We start from the raw sequence: 23,243 nt of genomic DNA, 5'->3' as shown, positions 1-23,243 counted from the left end.
CCACCTATTGAATACATTATTGTCCACACACACACACACACAGTTTGGTCAGGTTGCCATCTTTGATTGCACTTATACACAGTCATATTCTTTGACTCAGTGTTGCCAAAAGTCGCTAGAAGTCGCTAGTTGGCTTGCTGAAAAGTCGCTAGCTGATATCATGGCGTTATATATCTCTCGAAAACCTGCTTACGGTCATAATAGGCCTACAAATAGGCAGTGCTAGCACTTCCTTACAAAAAATTGTACTGCTATCTTTTTTGGAGATCAGAGCTTTCAGTCTCACTAGCCACTTTGAAAGCTAGTTTGATCTTTGGTGTGACAAATCACAGTAGTCGCATCAATTGTTTGTATGCAAGAATATTCCAGAGAAAAAGAAACTGGCAACAAAACTGGCTTGCAGAAAGACAGAAACCACTGGCCACAATGGTTGGTGAGCAAAAAAGTCAAAGTCAAGTCTTGTGGAGAATGCATTTAATAAATCCAAGTACACTAATTTTTGCGATAAGAGAGAGACTATTAAGGTATTAATTTCTGAGATAATGTGACATTAATGTGAGTTTACATTGCACTTTCATTTAATTCCGAATAAACGTGTTGTGGATCAGAAAGCATTTCAATTGAACAGAGGCTGCACGTGCTGGGCTTGCGAAATTTGACATAGGGGTGTGGTCGCCAAGCTCCAGCAGATTCCTACTAGCGGGACAGCTGGTGATCTTCAACCGCAACCCAGGTCAATACCTTTGGACAAAGAACATAGAATGGATAAGAAATCTTATTCGCAGGAAATTGCATTGGCCACGGTGTAGTACGGGGGCGTAGCCCGGGGACACCATGCGCAGTGGATGCAAGGCCATGATCGATAAAAATTGTGACACTGGAAACTCCGCAATTTGAATTGCATTGTGGGTGCGAGGAGCTGCTGCTAGTTCCGGCCCGGTCAAAATAGGATGTCCTGTCGTCAATGTTCAGTTTGTGGTTAAATTACAGCTGTCATTCAGCCTTAATTACAGCTGACACAAATTCACTATGTCCTATGACCTGTTCCACACTCCAGCCCTGGCGGTAGTGGCTTTGCATTTTACCTTGCCGCCAGTACTCAGCAAATAACGTACATTGGATAAGAAGTATCACTCAATGGAAAATGCATTGGGTTAGGTGTAGTCCGAGGACACTGTGCTCATGGTCAGTGGATGCAACGCCATAATGGATAACATCTGAACTCTGTAACTTCGCAAAATTGGTCAAGAGAAGAGATCCAGTTGTCAGTGTTTAATGTAGCCTAATCCCTCCTACCACTAGTCTGCTTTGTAGGCCTACTAACTGCAGAAGAAGAAAGTGACTTCCCTTGCGGCCATACTATGCTCTTATGACGTCTTTGGACGTACCCTCTTCCCTAACACATTGTACTCATTCATTACAACTCATTTCTCAACCTTAAAGTCACATTGTCTCTAAAATGCATTGTGTGTCGCTGTGTATGTCCAAATTGTGGGTCCGACGGATGAAATATCCGTCCTGAATTATCCAAAAATAGTCCTGGAAATGTCCTGGAAATATCCTGGAAAATGATTTTTGAAAAAGAGTGGGAACCCTGATTTAATATGGTGTTGCCAACCGTCCCTTGAATTAAGAAACAAAAGTATGGTTCCATATTGAGCTGACACGGGACTCAATGTCGTTACAATGCAGGGAATTGCATCAATTTTTTTTTTTTCTGGGGGAGGACCCTCAGATCCCTGCGCGACCGATGTGTCCCGTTTTTCCCCTTCCCAGTCGCCAAGCATATAAGGGCTTAAGTGCCATAACACAACCAGTGGCCATTCGTTTGCGTAATTCTATGTAGTTTTTCTGTGCGTTCCGGGACCTCTGTCCAACTCATCGCTGTGATGTCATATGTGTTTTGCGTTCCGGTACCTTGTGATTTACAAATTAAGCACTGAGTGAAAGTAGTTTTCATGTCTTACCGGTGCTACCCCCCTCAAAAAAATCAAAAACAAAAGCAACCGGAGCTACCCCCCGTCTGAAAGCAAAACAATACACAAAACAAAGTATATAGATAAACAGTATATAGAGATTTGCCAAGACTTATTGGACACTACAGTGTTCATGTTTCAGTGTGCATGGCGTATTAATTACGCACTGAAACACAGTGCATCATCTGAGACACAGCTTTAGTTTCCCCTTGGTGGAAATATCTGTCATGTTATACACTACCAGTCCCTTCCCACTGTTTTCAAGACAATACATGGAGTTTTACAAGTAATTTCACTACATGATGTTATCTAGATTTATAGCATTGTGTGTGACAAATAAACTACTCCACTCGGGCAAATCATTTCACCAGTCCGTTGTGATTTCTTAGCATCACAAATCTTCTGAACAATTTGAGAGAAATAACACATCTCAGTGTTGTTGCTATTATTCTACTACAACTAGCACATTCCTACCTTGGTGGTCAACGTAGGGCCTGGTGGACTTGAGGATCTTGGGAATAGTGATGCCCATGTCCATGTCAGTCAACGTTAGTTCATTCATGAAGTATGGCAACTGGAAGTGAAGTGTGGAGAAGCGCAGTCAGACACAGGCATGGAAATTCATTCACAGCAGTGACTTTCAGATAATCCCTGGTAATCCCATGGTGATCCATGTCAGCCATCTTGGAAATTGGCAGAGGGCTCCATACATTGATTGTCTCAGAAGACCCAATCAGACGGAGGGCAAAATGGATACGACACACAGGGAAGCACACACACCATGCAGAACATACACACCCTCTGCACAGAATATAAGACACCGCTCCACAGGGAAAATATATAAAACTTACCAAATGATTCATTTATATGGACTACTTAAGTCTTAAACAGTATGTCACATCCTATAAAAGTGGCCCATTCCTCAGTTTCGTCATATAGAAGTCAGGCACACATACACATATTCCATGTACTGCAACATATCTACAGCACAGGCCAAAAGTATGGACTCACCTTCTCATTTATGCATTCTCTTTATTTTCCTGGATTTTCATTGTGTATTTTCATGCAGGGCATCAAAACTCTGCATGAACACATGGAGAATTACGTACTTACCAGGCACGTGCACTCCAATACGGCAGGTGAGGCACGGCCTCACCAGCTCAGATGAGAATGATGAGATGCAGTTAATGTGAATAATAGTAACAATAACAGCTATTGTTTTCGAGCATCTGCACCATAACTACCATTTGAGCAGTATTTAAACAGTTTCACTCATTTTCAATCATTTCCGTGGCCAAAATCGTAATATTTGCCCATTTCATGTCAAATTGCTCCGAATACGCTGAATTTGGGGCAACTCTGAACTGGCCTCACCCCGGATTGCGCAATCCCTCGTTAACAAAGTTGCGCGCATGCGCCATGTTGCTCGTTCTGTGAATGCAACCTGGTAATATTGTATTAAACGTTTTTATACACTTAATAGAAGTATGTATGGTGTGCCCTCATTTCCTGATATTTTTTAAATATTTTCTACGTGTGATTATCATTTCTTTACTCTGGACGCTTTGGCATAACGCCCACTGAAATATACAATGGTGAGGCGAGCAGTAGCCTGGCCGCAGACTCCTTCTGGTGTTGAGTCTTGCTGGACAGTTACGTCATAGCGAATCTGAAGTTCACAATACAGTCAGTCGGTGTTGTTGGCTAGCTTGTTCACGTTGACTGCTACAAGTGGATTCCATAACGAAACTAAGAGCATTCTCAAAGTTGGATTTCCAAGGGGAAAATATGTGATAAAGAATGGAGGACCGACAGAGCTGAAGGGTTTCCTACTCAGGTGACCGGTCAGAATAACTACCCGATCATTTCAAAGTGAGTGGTACAACACTGCAGAAAATATTGTTGTTTCCCCTGTGTCTTGTTTGCAACCGGCGAGAATGTGTGGAAGACCATTCGCATGGGATTTTACGATTTAACAATTTACTAAGGACTAAGGAGCCTCACGAAACACAAATCCTCGCGGCTACTCATATTCAATGCCAAATTGCTTTGGACGTTTGGGGCGACGTTTGGGGCTTTGGATGAACAGCACCGGCTAAAGTAACGTTAGCATGCACAACGCCAAGGCGCATGGACCTGATGCACGAGTTCAGGTAGGACCAATTTCCTATGTGTGTGAAGCCTGTGTTTGTGAGACCCGTGGGGAGGGAGAGAATCCGCCGTGATTCTTGTCCAGTGTGGTAGCTTTGATGGGCACCGGATTCTCATGTGCCCGGTAACTGTTTGTAAAGTTGAGTACAGGGTACCGTTGAGGTAAATCAAATATACCCGTGTAACTACAAGACTCTGATTTAATTCCAAGTGTAGGCATAACAGAAATGACAGTCCCAAAATATTTGGTGACCATATCGAAGCGTGTGTAATATCTGTTTACGTTGACATTCGCTTCCTGCCACACCTTTGTCCCACATCGCTTGCCTGTAGGCCTACATTTGCACGAGAATCCAGTTCGTATCACGAAAGCTATCACACCGGTTTGTTCGCCGTGGTGCTCAGTGGTCTATATGACACCATGTTTTGAATCCTGTGTGTCTTGAGCATCCGCCGTGATGCTCAGTCTACATTGCTGCTGCTGCTGTGTGGTTTATGTGAGATCACTGTTTGAATCCTGTGTGTGTGTGTGTGTGTGTGTGTGAGAGCAGTGGGCTGTGAAGGAGCTTACACTCTCCACTACTCTCCCCTCACCTACCCTCCTCTTCTCCCCTCCTTTTCTCCTCTCCTCTCCTCTCCTCTCCTCTCCTCTCCTCTCCTCTCCTTTCCTCTCTCCCTCTCCTCTCTTCTCTCCTTTCCTCTCCCCCTCTCCTCTCTTTTCCCATCTCCTCTCCTCTTCTCTCTTCTCCTCTCCCTCTCCTCTCCTCTCCTTGAGCTCCTCTCCTCCTCCTCTCCACTCCTCCTCCTTTCTCCTCTCATCTCTTCTCCTCTCTCTTCTCCTCCCCTCTCCTCCTCTCTCATCTCCTCTCTCCTCTCCTCTCCCCTCCCCTTCTCTCCTCTCCTCTTCTCTCCTCTCCTCTCCACTACTCTCCTCTCCTCTGCTCTGCTGTCCACATTGGTGCTGTGTGGTATATGTGAGACCACTGTTTGAATCCTGTGTGTGTGTGTGTGTGTGTGTGTGTGTGTGTGTGTGTGTGTGTGTGTGTGTGTGTGTGTGTGTGTGTGTGTGTGTGTGTGTGTGTGTGTGTGTGTGTGTGCGTGTGTGTGTGTGTGAGAGAGAGAGAGAGATCTAATAGCATTTTCTCTGCGGAAATGCAGTAAGCTTATGTCAAAATATGTAGGCCTACCTTATGTTAAGAAAGCTGCTATGACATATGGAACTTGTCGGTAGGCCTATTTGGCAATTATTTATTTGAAAATCTGATATTGAAAAAGTTGCCTCACCAGCCATAAATCCCAGCGCACGTTACTGAAGCGTGTGTAATATCTGTTTACGTTGACATTCGCTTCCTGCCACACCTTTGTCCCACATCGCTTGCCTGTAGGCCTACATTTGCACGAGAATCCAGTTCGTATCACGAAAGCTATCACACCGGTTTGTTCGCCGTGGTGCTCAGTGGTCTATATGACACCATGTTTTGAATCCTGTGTGTCTTGAGCATCCGCCGTGATGCTCAGTCTACATTGCTGCTGCTGTGTGGTTTATGTGAGATCACTGTTTGAATCCTGTGTGTGTGTGTGTGTGTGTGTGTGAGAGCAGTGGGCTGTGAAGGAGCTTACACTCTCCACTACTCTCCCCTCACCTACCCTCCTCTTCTCCCCTCCTTTTCTCCTCTCCTCTCCTCTCCTTTCCTCTCCTCTCCTTTCCTCTCCCCCTCTCCTCTCTTCTCTCCTTTCCTCTCCCCCTCTCCTCTCTTTTCCCATCTCCTCTCCTCTTCTCTCTTCTCCTCTCCCTCTCCTCTCCTCTCCTTGAGCTCCTCTCCTCCTCCTCTCCACTCCTCCTCCTTTCTCCTCTCATCTCTTCTCCTCTCTCTTCTCCTCCCCTCTCCTCCTCTCTCATCTCCTCTCTCCTCTCCTCTCCCCTCCCCTTCTCTCCTCTCCTCTTCTCTCCTCTCCTCTCCACTACTCTCCTCTCCTCTGCTCTGCTGTCCACATTGGTGCTGTGTGGTATATGTGAGACCACTGTTTGAATCCTGTGTGTGTGTGTGTGTGTGTGTGTGTGTGTGTGTGTGTGTGTGTGTGTGTGTGTGTGTGTGTGTGTGTGTGTGTGTGTGTGTGTGTGTGTGTGTGTGTGTGTGTGTGTGTGTGTGTGTGCGTGTGTGTGTGTGTGAGAGAGAGAGAGAGATCTAATAGCATTTTCTCTGCGGAAATGCAGTAAGCTTATGTCAAAATATGTAGGCCTACCTTATGTTAAGAAAGCTGCTATGACATATGGAACTTGTCGGTAGGCCTATTTGGCAATTATTTATTTGAAAATCTGATATTGAAAAAGTTGCCTCACCAGCCATAAATCCCAGCGCACGTTACTGGTACTTACCAAAAAATATAATTCTAGCTGTTGTCCAACAGCAATGACAGCTGTCTATCCACCTGACGTCGACACGGCACAACTGATGGCCCCACACATTTCAATAAGCTTATTTTTTGTCTATTTTCAAATAAAGTCATGTGTCAATCCTAATTGAACATTAAAGTCCTCCAATAACTCACTAGAATTGTAGAACTGGAATTTTGAGACCTAAAACCTAGTTGTAAACACTTTCCAATACAAGCATTTTACAGACATGTTCATGATATGATATCGAGTCACAGCCAATTACTTGGAGAGGTCAAAACTGTGTTGGAGGGAATCTGTGGCAGGGTTTATCACTTTTACTTTTAGGATCACTGTGTCACCTAGATAACCAGCTATGCTGACCAAGTGACCTATTATCAGATCAAGAAAATCTGTCTTGTATTGCTTGTATAAATTAAAATGGACTCGAATGACTGGGTATTTTTACTTGAAAATAGACAGAAAAATAAGCTTGTTGAAACACGTGGGGTCCTCAGTTTTGCTGTGTTGACGTCACTGTTTGGCATTTTTTGATATTTTTAAAATAATTGTTTTTATTTTTTATATATTTTCATTTTTTTGTTAAGCAAAAAATTATACATGTGTTCATGCACAGAAATAATGCCCTCTCTGAAAATGTATTATGTTCTTTTAAAATCTCTATAAAGAGAATTAATTAAATGAGAAGGTGAGTCCATACTTTTGGCCTGTACTGTACTTCTATCTATATATCAACATATCAACATATCTACTTATAGGGGCCTACAGGGCCGGCGCTACACATAAGCAGACAAGGCGGTTGCCAAGAGTACCAAATGTATACAAATACAAAATATGTTTTATCTCGGAATCCACCCATATCGCATTGCTTGTACTCTCCTCGCCTCTCTTTACTGGAACACATAGACATTCTATTAACTTTACTCTCTGAACAAGGAACTAGTAGTGATGTGTGTGTGAACGTAGCTTTAGCCCGGCCTTACTGAACGAAGCTTTAGACACCCACCCGGATCTTGCTGAGCTTCATCTGTATCTTCTTGGAGACCATGTCCGCCCAGTACTTCTCGCCCAGGAAGTCCCAGAAGATCCTCCCCAGCAGCGCGTTCACCCAGGCCTCCGACTCGGAGCCTTCCTCCTGACCCTCCAGCAACTGGAACAGAGTGGACAGGAAGTAGTTTATCAGTAGCAAAATCCCATCCCTAATAGCAAAAGGACGTTGAATCGATGGCTTTAGGTGTTGTTTAGCTCTGATTTGACAATAATCTGCGTCAATTCAACATCCCTTTGCCATCAGGGAAGCTTCCATCAAGATTCCCCATCTGTCAGTTTCAAGCAACTGGCCTTTTTTGGACCTTGAGCCTCTAAACTTTCAAAACACATCCAGCTGACTACATAACATAACTTCTTTATTGAGCAGAGATGGGAAACCTGGATTCATTAGTGAACAATCCAGTGCCAGATATTCCATATGACTTGGTTTTAACTGTCCAATTCAGACAGGTGATCATTCAACCAGGCAATCACATGGTTTAATTGGACAGGTAAAACTAAGTCATTTTCAATATGTGGCACTGGATTTACATTACATTTTCCTATGCTTTTATCCAAAGAGACTTACAGTTAAATACAGTGGGGTTAGGTGCCATGCTCAAGGGCACTTCAGCCATGGATGGAGGTGTAGGGAAAGGTAAAGGTGGGATTCAAACCTGCACACCTCTGATCTTAAGACCACATCCCTAACCATTAGGCCACAACTGCCCCAAACAAATGAGTCCAGGTTGCCCATCACTCTTGATAAGCGTGGGTGAACTACCTTTTGAAGGAGTAGGTTAAAGCCTAAAGGTAAAAGTGGGAACAGAAAAATCAAACTATTTTCTGGATTACAGGCAAACTTTTTTTCATCTTTTATCTTGAACTACCTTCTTGCCAGCTCCAGGGCTGCTGGTGGCGCTGGGGGAGGGGCTGGCTGGTCGGCTGGTGTCCGCGTGGCTGACGTACTGAGCCATGTAGACGCTGTAGTCCAGAATCTTCTGCTTCAACCCCGCGGGCAGCTCCCGCGGCCGGGGCAGCAGCGGCTGACCATCCTCCAGGCTCCCCCGGCTACTGCTGCGACTCTGGGACAGGCCCCCGTGACACGGCAGCAGGACTGTGGATGGAGGGAGGGAGGGAGAGGTGGTGTGAGTTGAAGACATGGATGTATATTATACTGTATATGGGTCAGTGACGTTTCAGCAGTAGCACATGTCAAGGTGGCGCAACGACAGCCAGTGCCACTATTGTATGGGTGTTTTGTTTTCAGTTTGTTTTTAGTGGACTATCTAAGGAGCATATTCATTGCAGCATATCAACCACCAATTACTAGTTAATTTATGGGCATTAAATGCTGTTACTCCACTTGACAGCTGAGCCCAAAAAGAGCGTCTTTCACCCATATACTAGGGATAGGGCCATACAGATTAGCTCAGTCAACTACTGCTGCTGCTCCGCGACAGACCACCCAGAGACAACAGCAGGATACTGGAGGGAGGGTGGTGGGAGCTATAGTTGGAGACATGGAGATATGATGCATTAGTTGCTTTTTTGGTTGCTTTTACTTTGAGGCCCAGTTAAACTTTCAGGGGCCCACAAGAGGGCAGGTGGGTTGGGAGGGAACAGAGCAGTGGGTCGGACATCAAGGTATATACTGTATTTACAGGCTAGAGAGCTCCAGCGTTTTTTCTTGAACACCCGATAACATGTTTATTTTGCGGCTTGCCCAGGATATTCTCTAATTCCTATGTTCTAATCACAAACTCTGGTCCTATTATAATAAAATGTTGATGTAAAACTACTGAGCGCATTTAAAGGGATATGCCACTATTTTGGGGCTTAATACAGTTAAAATCGTTGGCCAGGGTTTATATAGGTGGTAAAGTGTCTTATTTTTCATGTAAGCCGTAATCTTGTTTTAAGACAAGTTAAAAGAGGGAGCATGTCGCTAAGCTAGTGAAAGTCAATGGATCCGTGTAGCATGTAGCAATGCTACACGGATCCATTGACTTTCACTAGCTTAGCGACATACTCCCTCTTTTAACTTTACCACTTTTTTGACACTTTACCACCTTTATAAACCCCAGCCAACGATTTTAACTGTATTAAACCCCAAAATAGTGGCATACCCCTTTAAAAGATGCAAATAAAAATGGAAATATAGAGGCAGGGGGGTTCTGGGCCCCTTGGTTCTTGGACCCCTGGGACTGGGCCCCGTAGGCCTGTGCAGTTAATCCATCCCTGGTATTATGCTTCAAGAAAAGGCAAAATGTAGTAGCTGTATGGAAACCGAAACTGGGAAAACACACTTCCCACTCAAGCATTTGTAGTCATGATGCTTATACACAGGAAAATGAGATTTAGTCACTGGACAAATGAGGTGTTAAGTCAATTTCCAGTCTAAACTGTATTTGACAAATTGCTCAGTCACTGACTGAACAGTTGTACTGATTGTTGCCACTGTTTATGGTTGGTGTTGTGAACAGTGGGACCGTTACCACCTAAAATGGGAAGAAGTTAGGGATACTTGGCTTTTGGTAAAATAGTATGTAGTATATAAGAATATGGATATGAGTATATGGATATGAATTAGCTAATAGTGAATTACAGGTACCGTGACTGTGATTGAAGATGCTTGAGGTTGTTTTTATTTATTGATTTGTTGGTTTGTTTGCTTGTTTGTATACATATATTCATCCTGACATTTCACCTAAAAGCCAAATATCTTGTTTAGTGAACAGCATATATTTCAAATCTTTCAATATCCTTGCTACTGACCTACAGCATATTGTAATCACACTACCCCATGCCATGGGATATAAAGCAAGCTGTAATTGTGACTGCATCAAGACGCCCATTGGTGTCCATTTATCAAGGTCATATGCACAGCATTCTTTAGTAAACATTCCACACACTGAAGAGAGTCCTCTTGCGCCCTTCATCTTTTGTACATTCTGCACCTCCTCGAGTGATGCCCCAAAGCGTCATTATGAATGCACAGCAGATATCCCTACATGACAATGAAGCCTGCCAGTCCAAGGAAACTGTCTGATGTGCTGGGAAAAAGTGCTGAGAAAGTGCTGCAGAGTAATATTCGCCCTTTTTTCTGTTCACACTGCCAAGTGAGGCTTACTCAGCTGAGACATACCACCTGCGCTTACCGTCCCTCACCATCTCTTTACTGTAGGATGGCAATGCACTGATGAGCTATTCTGGTTGCTATTTATTTACATTACCAGTCAGTTCAATGTGTCAACTTATTACTATGTGTAATACAGTACTGTACCGTAATTGTGAAATTATGTAGAAAGTGCTTGTGTAGAAGATGTATATTGTAGCCGAAAGTTACATAAGAAGTCAGAGGCTAAAACTGGAGCAACAGACGTTTCGGACCTAGTCCATTTCTAATGTCTCCAGGGTCGCACATACCCCCCTGGTCTAGACTAGAGTAGTGTGCTTCTGATCTGAATGGAATGTGCCCTTACCCCCTGCGACGCTGGCAGGCCTCTTGACTTCAGACTTCAGTCTGGACGCGAAGAGGATCCGACGGAACCACTCCTCCTTCTCCCTGCCCGTCCGCCCGAAGAGGTAAAGCGTGAGGTCACCTGACGGCCTCCTCACCATGCCTTCCTCAGCAGCTGCACTACCCTCCGGCTTGTCGGCTGCAGACTAGAGGTGTGCAAAAACATCGTCACGGTAACGCATCGCAATACTTATTTTCACGATATACAGTACGTACCGCATCGATTCATGACAATCGATTATTTCATAATAATAACATTTCATTTGCCACTGCTTCATTTTGTTCAGTAGAGAGTAGGCAATATTTCTGTTGTGATGGAAGCTCTCTCCCAGATGCTAAAATGATAACTAAAATGAATTGACTTATGAATTTACTGAAGTAAATATTGCAATGCATCGCAATAGTGCATGAATCGCATCGTGGCATGTGTATCGTGATGCATATGGAACCGTGAACCCTTTGCCAATACTGACCCACAAAGGCAAAGTGCATTAACCACGCCAACAATTAAACTGAGGACAATGCCTTTAAAGTATTGGTCTTAAGTTGGTTGTTGCTGCTACTGCAAATTTCATATACTGTATCTCTAAAATGGGACACTTTTAGGCCATAAGCAGGGCTCCAGACTAACTTTTTGCACTGGTTGCACTGGTGCGCCTAAAAAAATTTTTTAGGTGCACCAGCACAAAATTTAGGTGCACCCAAATGTTCACCCCCCCCAACACACACACACACACGCACGCACCCCAGCTTTATAATAATAATAATAATAATAATAATAAATAATAATAATAATAATAGGCCAATAAAAAAGCAATAGACCGTATAATATAATAATAATAAGAAGAAGAAGAAGAAGAAGAAAAAGAATAATAATTAATGAAATTATTATTATTTTAAAAGACCTGGAGCCTTCCATGTGCTAGAGGCTAGTCTTCCAAATGTGCTCCTCAAAAGACATGACAGTAGGCTACATAACTACCACGTCCTGGCTACAAGTAGGCCTAAGCTAGCCTAAGCTTTAATTTTAAGCAATAAGGCTACACACAAGCACAGATATGGATGGATGAATGGATGGATGGATAGATGGATAGATAGATGGATGGATGGATGGATAGATAGATAGATATTTTTCAAACCCTGTTAAAAATGTCATGATTTTTTAAAATCATTAGACACTAATAGCCTATGTTTACAGGTGAATTGGGTTTTGTATTTCCCCATTTTTGAGCGCTCTCCCTCTGCATGATGATTGGGTATCTTAGCAAGCGCTATGAACAGACACGAGAGCACAATTTCGTGCGCGCTTCTCCCACCTATCTCTCTCGTGCTGTCTCAAGGTGCATGAACGATGGCTTGCCGACAGATATTCAGTTTGAAGTCGCTATCAAAAAACTCTCACTGAAGTCCCGAGAGGTGAATTGGGTTTTTTATTTCCCCATTTTTTAGCGCTCTCCCTTTGCATGATGATTGTGGTATCTTAGCTAGCACTACGACAGGACAGCACAATTTTGTGCGCTCACTCCCTCGTGCTGTCTCAATGTGCATGAACGATGCCTTGCCGACAGATAGGCAGTTTGGAGTCGCTATCAAATAACTCTCATAGAAGTCCCGACTGCGTGTCACCTGTTGAATGGCCAGCTCTGCACGCGGCTGAAGCGGACCATTATTATCCGCGCACCCGTCTGCGTTTCTGTGATCAGTGGCCGATGTTTAATATATCCTCAAGCCATCTCGTTTTTTCCCCGTGATTGTAACCCTCTCGTCCGTTTCAGAACTCCCCTGGTTGAGAACACAAACTCGCGAGCACACGTGAACTCGGATAGTTTAGCGAAGTCGAACATTTTATTCTGAAACGTCGGGCTGCCTCAGCGAGAGGAAGGGGGAGAAAGATAGTTCAGCGGAGTTGAATGACGCATTGACACGTTTTATTATGTGATGGGCCAGTTACAGTAGGCCTACTGCAGAATGACTATTAATTGTATGGCCATTAAAACGGGTGTTTAGCATTGGCAATTAATTTTGTTCTACTGATGGCTGGTCGCACCGGTGCGCCTAAAAATATTTTTTAGGCGCACTATGGAAAAAAATGGGCGCATGTGCGACCAAATTGGTCGCACTCTGGAGCCCTGGCCATAAGGCTTTGACACAAGATAAAGGAGGTGTAATGAAGTCCACTTTCAGTCTAAACTCAATTTTGACAAAATATGTAGTTACTGCACGTTGCCTTTGTAGGGCAGAATACCCACCCCTCCTGCAGACGAGGGCCTGTCCTCCCCGGCCTCGGCCTTGTCCCCCTGGGCCCTGGCCATGAAATCCTCCTGGGGACCCAGCTCGATGCAGATGGGGTACTTCTTGTTCCACACACGCTTCCGGGCTAGACTCTGAGGCACCAGAGAGATCTGCAGACAGGGCATTCACATTTTGGCATTCGTCTCATTTTTTTTTTTTAGATCAAGGTGAATCATGAGCTGTCAATGGTAAGTGGTTAGGGCATTAAGACTTGCAGACCAAAGGTTGAAGTCCAAAGCCTACACAAGCTTTATTGCGTAATCCTGATGCGCTATAGCACTTTCATGGCCATGTTGTTTAAATACAGTATAATGGATATTTAGATTTGTGTCTTTTTCAATTGAGTGCCTTCAGCATGAGGAAGAAAGAGCTGTCCCACACGCGAGTCAGTTACAATAGCATCCTTTACAAAAGCACCCATGCATATGCAGCAGAACAGACAGCAATCCTATTCACTATTTGCTGAAAAAGTGTAACTACATCATACCAACATTGCTATGACATTGGGTCTTATGTTTTAGGACATGGTGGTGATTGCCATTTTGGTAACAATACAATTATTTTTTGAAGGAGGAAACCAACGCACACCAGAGGTTCCGAGGTGCAGGTAGCGGGTAGATCAGTTTTTTAGAAGAAGATACTGCACACTCTTGTCCATCGTGCTGCAATTTATTAAGAAAACAATGTTTCGGCCCGTATGGCCTTAACAAATTGCAGCACGATGGACAAGAGTGTGCGGTATCTTCTTCTAAGAATCAATAAAGTTGTAACATAGGCTCTGTATGAAAAGGTTAACAAGTGCAGCACCTTGCTGTCGGTGAGGTCGTATATCTTCTGGCTGACGTAGGTGACAGAGGGCTTGGCCTCGTTGAAGGAGGCCCGGCGGGGGATGTTGCGGCTGGGCTTGGACAGGCGCAGCGTGGAGCCCTCCAGACGCACGAACACGGAGTGGGTCAGGGTGGCGTGGTACGTCTCCGGGTCATAGCTCAGGATCTCATTCATCCAGCCCTACAGTGGTGTATGTATCACATGTGTGCATTCACATGTGCACACATACACACAGACACAGACACACAGACAGACACACAGACAGACACACAGACAGACACACACACAGACACACACACACACACACACACACACACACACACACACACACACACACACACACACACACACACACACACACAGCATGTGTGTTATGTGTGTTAAGTATTGCCTCTTGCCAAGTTCCTCTCACATTATAGCTGTTCATCTTCGGATGACACACACTACAGTTCTCTTGGGACTCTTGGGGCTGTTGTATAGAGTATGTATCTCTTGGGATTAGTTGTATGTAGGAGTAACATCATCCATTACACATTGCACAAAAAACATCTTTGTTGAGATGAAGGCAGCACACCCTGAGTTTAGTTTAGTTTAGTTAAGTTTCGTTTACTGTATTTGTTAGGGACAGATACCTACATAGCATGTAGGTTGAACAAAAGCCAAACAGCAAGCATTATAGCATTTATAGCAAAAAGCTAGTTTCCAATGCTAGAGTCACATATTGGCATGGTATACATATAAGCTAAGTGCAATTCAAAGTGTAACTACTGCTCAACACAGGAATGAGATGGTGAACTGCACATATTGTAATGCAGATGCAGGGACGGATTATGATATCATGGGCCCCAGGGCCAGGAAACAAGAAAGGCCCCTCCCAATGGGCCCCTTGGACAGGCAACAAGAAAGGCCTTCCTCCATGGGTGCTGCTAGTTTACAAAATGATTCAGGGTTTCAAAACACAATGTGAGAGTCTATGTTGTTGTGCAATTTTAACACAATGTGAGAATGGAGATCAAAGACAACACCTACCTTAAACACCCCGGGCTCCTTGATATCAAGCAGCGTCAGGTTCCAGCGGTTCTTGCGTCTCCTGGGGAAAGCGGAGCAGGGGAAGGCAGCGTGGCGTGGTGCAGACAACCACACCACCAGGATGGCCAACATGAACCCCGCGGCCATGCCCATCAGCACTGCCTCCACGTAGGGGGGCAGCGGCAGCACAAAGTATCTGGAGGAATAATAATTCAGGCACTTGTGTCTTTGCTTGGGTACAATCCCTGGTGCTGAACAAAAAAGTGATGTTTTTTTGAAAAAAAGGTTTGCACACTCCTTTGGATGTTTTCTTTCCGTTCTTTGTTTCTTATTATTCATTCATTGGCATGATGATATTTTGACCTTGCGGTCTTCCTCTGATTGGACAGCAAGGAGTGCAAAAGAGCGTGCAAACTTTTTTTACAAAAAATAATAATTCAGCTGGACAAACATCTTACAGTGAGCTCTGCAGATTTTATTTCATTACGGCCTATGCTATGATACTATGCTATGATACTATGCTACTATGCTAATTTCCCAGTCCCAGGCCAGAAGTTAGTCCCAGGTCAGAAGTTAGTGTTATGCAAACCACTGTTTGGTCAACACAGATGCGATTTAAATCTTGCAGTAAACTCAATTTATTCCTAAAATTTCAGCCTACATACCCGTATACCACTGAGATGAGGAGCAACAGGCTGTTGTGGGGTATTCCCGGCACCCGGTCCATCTCCAGATCATCCTCATCGTCAGCATCATCATCTTCATCGTCCGTGTCGTAAGCGCCCGTCAGGCTGCTCTGGCGTCGGAGCGCGGCGGTGGCCGTGTCGTGCCAGCCCTCGGTCTCCGTGTCCGACTCCTGCTCAAAGTCCTCGCTGTAGAGCTCGCAGAACTCCTCGTCCTCCTGCCTGACCAAGGCCGACATGGTGCAGCGCTCCAGGCCCAGGGAGGGCGAGCGCGGCGGGGGCGGGTGTGGGTGAGTGGCGGCAGGAGGGAGTGGTGGCACTGGCGGTGATGATGACGATGATGATAATGAGGATAAAAAAATCACGGTCGTCTCAGGACCGCAGCCTGAGGCTGTCCGACTGGTCGTGTGGGCACTGGTCATGCTAGTAGCTTCCCTCCAAGCCTCAGCATCACCATCCTCCTCCAGGTCCCCCTGGTCCTCCTCCTTGATGCTGTAGCTGCTGCTCTCCGATTGGCCGTTAAGCCCAGCAAGACTGGTCAGCTCGCTCGCGCTGGAGGACAGAGTCCTGGTCCGTTGACCAGCCGACCCGGAGGCTCCAATCCCGGACGAGCCCCCACCTCCACCACTGCTGCCCTCCTCACCCATGAACTTATTCAGCATCTGCAAGGGCTCACTCATGACCTCCGAGAGGCGCCGGCGTGTGTCCTCGATGCGCGTCTCCACCTCGGACATCTTGAAGAAGGACGAAGACGGCCGTCCGTCCAGCGGGGAGGCCAGTGGCGATGAGGGCGCTGTTTTGGAGTCTCCAGGAGGCCCCGGATGACCTCCTCCTCCTCCAGGGCGAGATTGGCTGAACTGCTTGAAGAACTGCCGGTGACGGGAGTCTGAGGCGTCGGGCCTGGCCGTGTCCGTGGACAGTGACTTGACCAAGGTCTTCATCAGGTGGCGGCGTGGCTGGGAGTGGGACTGACGTGCGGAGGAGGTGGATGAGGATGAGGATGGCTGAGCTCCTGGGGGCTCCTTGGGCTCAATGTCCGACGACAGGGACTTGACAGGGCTCATGAAGGGCTTAGAGGGCAACGCAGAGGCCGGCGTCGGGGTGGGAGCTGCCGTCGGTGGTGGAGCTCGGACCGGAGAGGAGCTGGTGGAAAGAGGGTGCGTAGGGGCCAGGGCCGGGGCTTGGTGAGGGGCGTTGGAGGGCCAGGAGGAGCTGATGGAGGACATGGAGGATGAGGAGGGGGAGGACTTCAGGATGGCCACGGCTGGGGACTGGGTATGCGGAGGAGCGGCTCCCACAACACCAGCAGGAGTAACTGCTGCTGCTGACGTCGTTGTCGCCACGCTGCTCGCCTTCGCCCCCTGGTGGTGGTGGCTGTTAAGCTCCTCTCCGGCCTCCACGCCCGCCGCAACGCCGGCGTGGTCCAGCAGGGGGCCGTACAGCTCTTCCTCATCCTCGTCCTCCTCGCCGCCCTGCGCGGAGAAGTGGATGGTGATGGTGTCTCGCGAGAGCGAGCGCTGCACCTGCAGACGGGGGCCAGGGGTCGAGGTTCTCAGGGGAGAGGAGGATGGGACGGAGGGATCGGACTCCACAGGGTCACTGGTGCCACCACTGCCACCACCTGGCCAGCTCATGACTGAACTCCCCTCAGCTCAGCACCTGCATGAGAGAAGGAGGGACAGGTGTTATTGAAATACTGATGTGATCTTGCATGGTCTTACCACGCCCTCGTACTAATTTAATTCAAGGGTCAATTTTGTTTTTTGGGCTCAGACGTCAGGTGGTACAACGTCAGGTGTAACACCTACCCAAGCTACCTACACAAACTTCAATGCCTACAAAAGAAAGTTATCCGAACCATCTTCTGGTCACATTCAAGAAGTCATACAGCACCCCTTTTTAAAGCAGCCAGAATACTGAAACTTGAGGATCTAAACACCTTTCTCAATGCTGTCACAATTCATCAAGTCATAAATAAACTCAACCACTGCTTATGTGAACTCATCCCTGTCTGTAGACCCCTGCACCGGTATGGCACCAGAGAAAAAAGGCTTTACTGGGGCAAGAAAAGAAAACTAAAAACCACAGGTCTTAGTGTTGCCTGCAGGGGTTTCCAAATATGGAACCAACTAGAGGAAGAGGTGAAGTTGTGTGAATCACTAAAAAAATTTAAAAGAGAAATGAAAAAAATGCTATTGTGTAAATATACCCCATAGATGCAAATTGCCTTGAGATATGGAAAAGGCCCACCCTGTAAAATGAACTGTAACTCGTAAGCGAAACACATAGCCCTTCAACCTGTCTGTGTGAGGTGTGTGTGGGGGGAGGGGGGAAGGGGGGGGTCACCTATATCACTTTGTGACTGTTGGGGGTGGGGGGGTTGCGTGAGTGAGGTGGGATTTGTGTGAGGCCAAGTCACATGGAGTGCTGATCTAAATGTCGTTTTTTAGTTCAAACTCATAACTTTTCTTTTCTTTTTTCTTCTTTCTTTTCTCTTCTTTTACTCTGTTTTTCTTTTAGTATTAGTCTTTTTCTTTATTCTCTGTATTTTGTCTCTTTGGGTTTCCCCGCGACAAGCAGCCAAGAGCGGCTTTTTGGGGTTTTTTACCTTACAATATCAATGTTAAAAATAATGATCTGTACATATTTCCTGAAAAGATATTGAATAAAAAAAGTATCCTATCCTATCCTAACCAGAGATTCTTTAAGTATATAGAGATATGCCAACATAATAGGTTTCTATGGGCACCTAACATGACCAGGTTCCGGTCTGCCTAAAGGGGCGTGTCATAATGCTCCTATCATTGAATAGAACAGTCCTCAGGTCTGCCTAGGTCTGCCTAAAGGGGGATTTCCCCCCCAATAATAGAACCCGGAAACAATGGGCCAATGGAACCTCTCTCTCTCTACTCTCTCTGGTACAACCACAGCTAATGGCCATACATTTACTGGTAATTCTGGTATGATAATGGAAATGCTTCTTAGGTAATCCAGCAAAAAAAAAACTTTAATCAGCACAATAGTGTCATTAGGTGTGGTTGGACCTTGATTTTTGCCTGATTTTCATAGACTTCAGATCACGTACCGCGATTCTGGTCTGACCAGGACTATAACGATCAGTGTTTCCAAATGGCCTGGTTAACCCGCCTACCTCGGCTTGCTACTGGTTGAGGGCTGTGCCGAAGTTTAAACCAAACATTTAGAACGTCTCTGCTTAAATCACGCCACTGCCTTGAACACGCCTCTACCCAGGACGGTTGGAAAAGCTCAGTTGATTGGTTCCAGACAAAGTGGGTGGAGGGAACGGAATCGTCATACACAAGCTCCTGGCCCTAGTGTGTGTAGCTGAGCCGAAGGTGTTGCGTCACCGCTAGGGTGGAGCCCGGGTAGTTGGACCTCACTAATATGTGCTACTACTAAAACGCCATTGACGCCATCCAGATGGTCAAACGGAGATACAATCACTGGCGGGAAGGGCGAACTTTGAAATATGTTTCTATAGTAGGTTTCATGTTTACAAACATTCGTGTTGTGAGGAGGGGCAAAATGCTAAGTAGCCAACCATGTGAGCTCATTTCTTGAGTGACAGCAGTTTCCAACAATCAGAGGTTGAAGAGTGGGTAACCAGGGGTGAGCAGCTGGGGATGTTTACAAACGTGCAACCCATGTATATATCCAATCGCTACAGTTGTTACATGTACTCTGCTTGCATGTAATGCATCATCCTTCGCCCCACCAGACTGAACCCTCCACCGTTTGCTGATTGTTTGGGTTGGTCATCTGGCATCACAAGTAATCTCTCTCCTGAAGACCCAACCCAGGGGTTCTTTCCGAAACCTGAACTCCTGTCCTTGACCTGTGCTTGTGGCCTCGCACATCGCTGACGCCCCACCTCCGTGGAGAACGTTTCTCTGCTGTCAAACTAACCACAACAACCTTTGGGGGACTATTCTCCACTCAACATCCTGATTGCAAATGAGGAAATTATATTTAATAAATTGCTCTTTTGCGAGATATTGAAATAAACTTCTATTGCCAGTGACGTCATCACGAGGCCACAAGCACAAGGCAAGATGGGAAGTTAGATTAAGTCAATTCTATTCAAGTCAATTTTATCAAAAATATAAATGTATAGGTTGATGCATACATGAATAGTTGAAGTATTAGATGTGCTTTATTCATCCCATGCTTTAAAGGCATTAAAGAGCTTTACGTAATTCTGTGGTTTACTTTCAATATTCCTGGAAAAAAATGGTAAATAGTAAGGCCAATTGATTTAGTATTTGCTCATTTTTATTCTGACTACACAACTGACACTACCAGAAATTCTTTATTTGTTTGTGCTTGTGCAGACGGTCTGTGTGAATAGAACCATTGTTTCGCAACCCGATTTTTTTCCCAGACATTCAAAATGTCAGACTGACACAGTGTGGTGATGAAACACAATGGAGAATAAGAGGCAGAGAGGCAGAGAGTGAGAGATGAGAAGAGAAGAGAGGAGAGAGGGGGCTAGAGAGGCAGCGAGTGAGAGATGAGATGAGAGGAAAGGAGAGAAGAGAGGAGAGAGGGGGCTAGAGACAGCCACAGGAGGTCTTAGAAAAGCAGCCATGGCTGATGGGCTTTGAGGGAGAAAACATCTGTCTCGCCACTCCACTTTCATATGGTCAAAAAAAAGAATGCGCTCAAAGTGAGAGAGTGAACGAGCAAGAGAGAGGGAGAGAGAGAGAGAGAGAGAGAGAGAGAGAGAGTGGTGATGAGGAGAGAAGCAGATTATAAGAGCCGTTTGTCATGAGGATCAAAGCTTTGGGCAAGAGGAGCCAGATTCCTGGTCGCCTGTTTCATAATTAGCTCATATTTAAGGAATATTTCTTCGCTGTTACTAAGCTACTTCTAGAGAAACAGAGACAGTAGACACTGCTGGCTGATAAGGGCTGCACAATAAATTGGTTTGTAATTAGAATGGCAATTTGATGTAATGCAATTAGGCTAAAGCTCAAAGGATGCTATTAATACTGCAATTCGCAACCGTACCCCAGTGCTTCATTTTTGTCATATGTACGTATATTGTTATTATGAAAGCCATCCTCGCGCTTTGATGAATTTGATGAGGGTTATTGTGCCCTCAAGCACTCTGTGCTCTCAGCAACAGCCTATACATGCACAGGCAAAAATGACCGAAAATGACCTTGGACCATAGGATGAAGGAGTGCGAAAGAAAGGGAGATGGAGAGATGGACACAAACAAAATCATTTCAACATTTTAATATCATTAAATATCAATAATAACGTCGCAGATTGTCATTCGATCTAAAATACATAAAACATATAGCATTTATTTAGCTCTTCCTCGTGCATCTTGGACACCTACGATATTACATTCTACTAAATGTCACATAATGCCGAAATAATGCAATGCCATTGGGTACAACTCTCCCTCGTCCTATAGTCTCTGTGCTGGTAACTTTAAACACAGCCCTAGAGCTAGGGACGCACCGATACCGATACTGGTATCGGTATCGGCACCCGATACTGCTCATTATATTCGTACTCATACTCGTCAGGCACTTGCGGATACCAAGAACGATACTGCTATTACACAAAACAATGAAAAATCTTGTCACGTTCTGTGGACTTGAAAGCAGCATGGAAAAAAGTGCCACCTCATACATTTACTAACATTTAAATCTACACGGAAATGGACAATAAAAATAGCACTACAATTTCAATACAATTTCATTGTATTTTGGTGGTAAAAGGTATCGGTATCGGTATCGGTACTCGGTATCAGCAAGTACACACATTAATGTATTCGTACTTGTATCGGATTTCAAAAAAGTGGTATCGGTGCATCCCTACCTAGAGCTCTAATGCTAAGAGCAGAGTTATGCCAGGGGGGTAGTGTACACAACTGCAATCTGGCAGTGGCGCCAATCTGCTCTTCCAATTAATCACAGTCATCTGGAGCACTTTAATCAACCATCAAGCCAGAGCCATGGGCCTAACTGTGCCAGGAAAATACCCCAGGTGGAGGTGGGGAGGCAGCAACTGACACACCTGTGTGCATGGGGGGAAAATGGGAGAGGGAGGGAGGAGGAGGGAGTGAGGAGGAGGGAGAGAGGAGGAGGGAGGGAGGAGGAGGGAGTGAGGAGGAGAGTGGACAACGGAAGGGAAAGAGAGAGGGGGGGGGGTAACAGAGAGGGCACAGAAGAGGCAGAAGAGAGAGGGAGAGAGAGAGAGATGGACAGAGAGAGAGACAGAGACAGAGACAGAGACAGAGACAGAGACAGAGAGAGAGAGAGACAGAGAGAGAGAGAGAGAGAGAGAGAGAGAGACAGAGACAGAGACAGAGACAGAGACAGAGACAGAGAGAGGGCACAGGAGGTACTCAGGGGACAGCCAAGGAATGGAGTGGTGAGAAAAGGTGGCAGTAGGAGGAATGGCTGATTTGAACTTGAACAACCCAGCAGCTGAGCAGTCACCTCCACAGGAGTACTCAGTGCTCTGTGTCAGCTATACTGAGGTACTATATTCTGAAAACACACACACACACGCACACGTACGCACGCACCACAGCAAACACACACACACACGCACGCACGCACGCACACACACACACACGCACGCACGCACACACGCACGCACACAAAGGAAGAACTTCAATGTAATTGCTGTCTGGTCTCAGTTCTCTTACATTGACCCTACAGAGACAAAAACACCCTCATGTGAATGTGAAAGACCAACACACTCACACACACACACACACACGCACACACACACACACACACACACACACACCTGTGCATATGAAGAAACCGACAATAAAAGCTGACTTGACTTGGCGCACACACAGTTCAGCAGTTCAATGCAGCCTCACAGCCTCAGGGCTCAGACACAAAAATGCCCTCAGTCCACTCACACCAGCACAGCGCAGCACAACACAGCACGTCTGCAATCCATTCAGGCCATCACACACACACACCCCAGCACAGCACGCACGCACGCACGCACACACACACACACACACACACACACACACACACACACACACACACACACACACACACACACACACACACACACACACACACACACACACACACACAGCAGCACAGCAAGTCTGCAATTCATTCAGGCCATCACATCACATAAGGCCAGTCCAGTCTGCCCTGCCCTAACAACCCACAATCACTCAGTCTGTCTGTCAGTCGACACTCACTGGCACTGCCAGCCTCCGAGGGCAGCAAGGGAGAGGAGAGGAGAGGAGAGGAGAGGAGAGGAGAGGAGAGGAGAGGAGAAGGAGAGAGGAGAGGAGAAGAGAAGAGAAGAGAAGAGAAGAG

The 23,243-nt window shown here is 45.8% G+C and overlaps 1 protein-coding gene across 2 annotated transcripts in view; it reads right to left on the bottom strand.

Moving 5' to 3' along the window:
- Nucleotides 1–23,243, bottom strand: part of tex2 (testis expressed 2) — a 71,244-nt gene that overhangs the window by 13,208 nt on the left and 34,793 nt on the right. For both annotated transcript variants that reach the window (XM_063184052.1, XM_063184062.1), the window contains exons 3-10: nt 15,889–17,565; nt 15,224–15,419; nt 14,174–14,374; nt 13,324–13,476; nt 11,037–11,220; nt 8,442–8,668; nt 7,529–7,672; nt 2,451–2,550 (exon numbers count right to left, since the gene is read on the bottom strand). In XM_063184052.1, coding sequence (XP_063040122.1) covers nt 2,451–2,550; nt 7,529–7,672; nt 8,442–8,668; nt 11,037–11,220; nt 13,324–13,476; nt 14,174–14,374; nt 15,224–15,419; nt 15,889–17,540 — 2,857 coding nt within the window. In that variant the 5' untranslated portion in view covers nt 17,541–17,565. The remainder of the gene's footprint in view (nt 1–2,450; nt 2,551–7,528; nt 7,673–8,441; nt 8,669–11,036; nt 11,221–13,323; nt 13,477–14,173; nt 14,375–15,223; nt 15,420–15,888; nt 17,566–23,243) is intronic.

This window comes from Engraulis encrasicolus, chromosome 2, assembly GCF_034702125.1.
Source record: "Engraulis encrasicolus isolate BLACKSEA-1 chromosome 2, IST_EnEncr_1.0, whole genome shotgun sequence".
NCBI classification, from domain to species: domain Eukaryota; kingdom Metazoa; phylum Chordata; class Actinopteri; order Clupeiformes; family Engraulidae; genus Engraulis; species Engraulis encrasicolus.
Note: the sequence above shows the minus strand (reverse complement) of the source record. Positions and strands in the feature narration are given on the sequence as shown.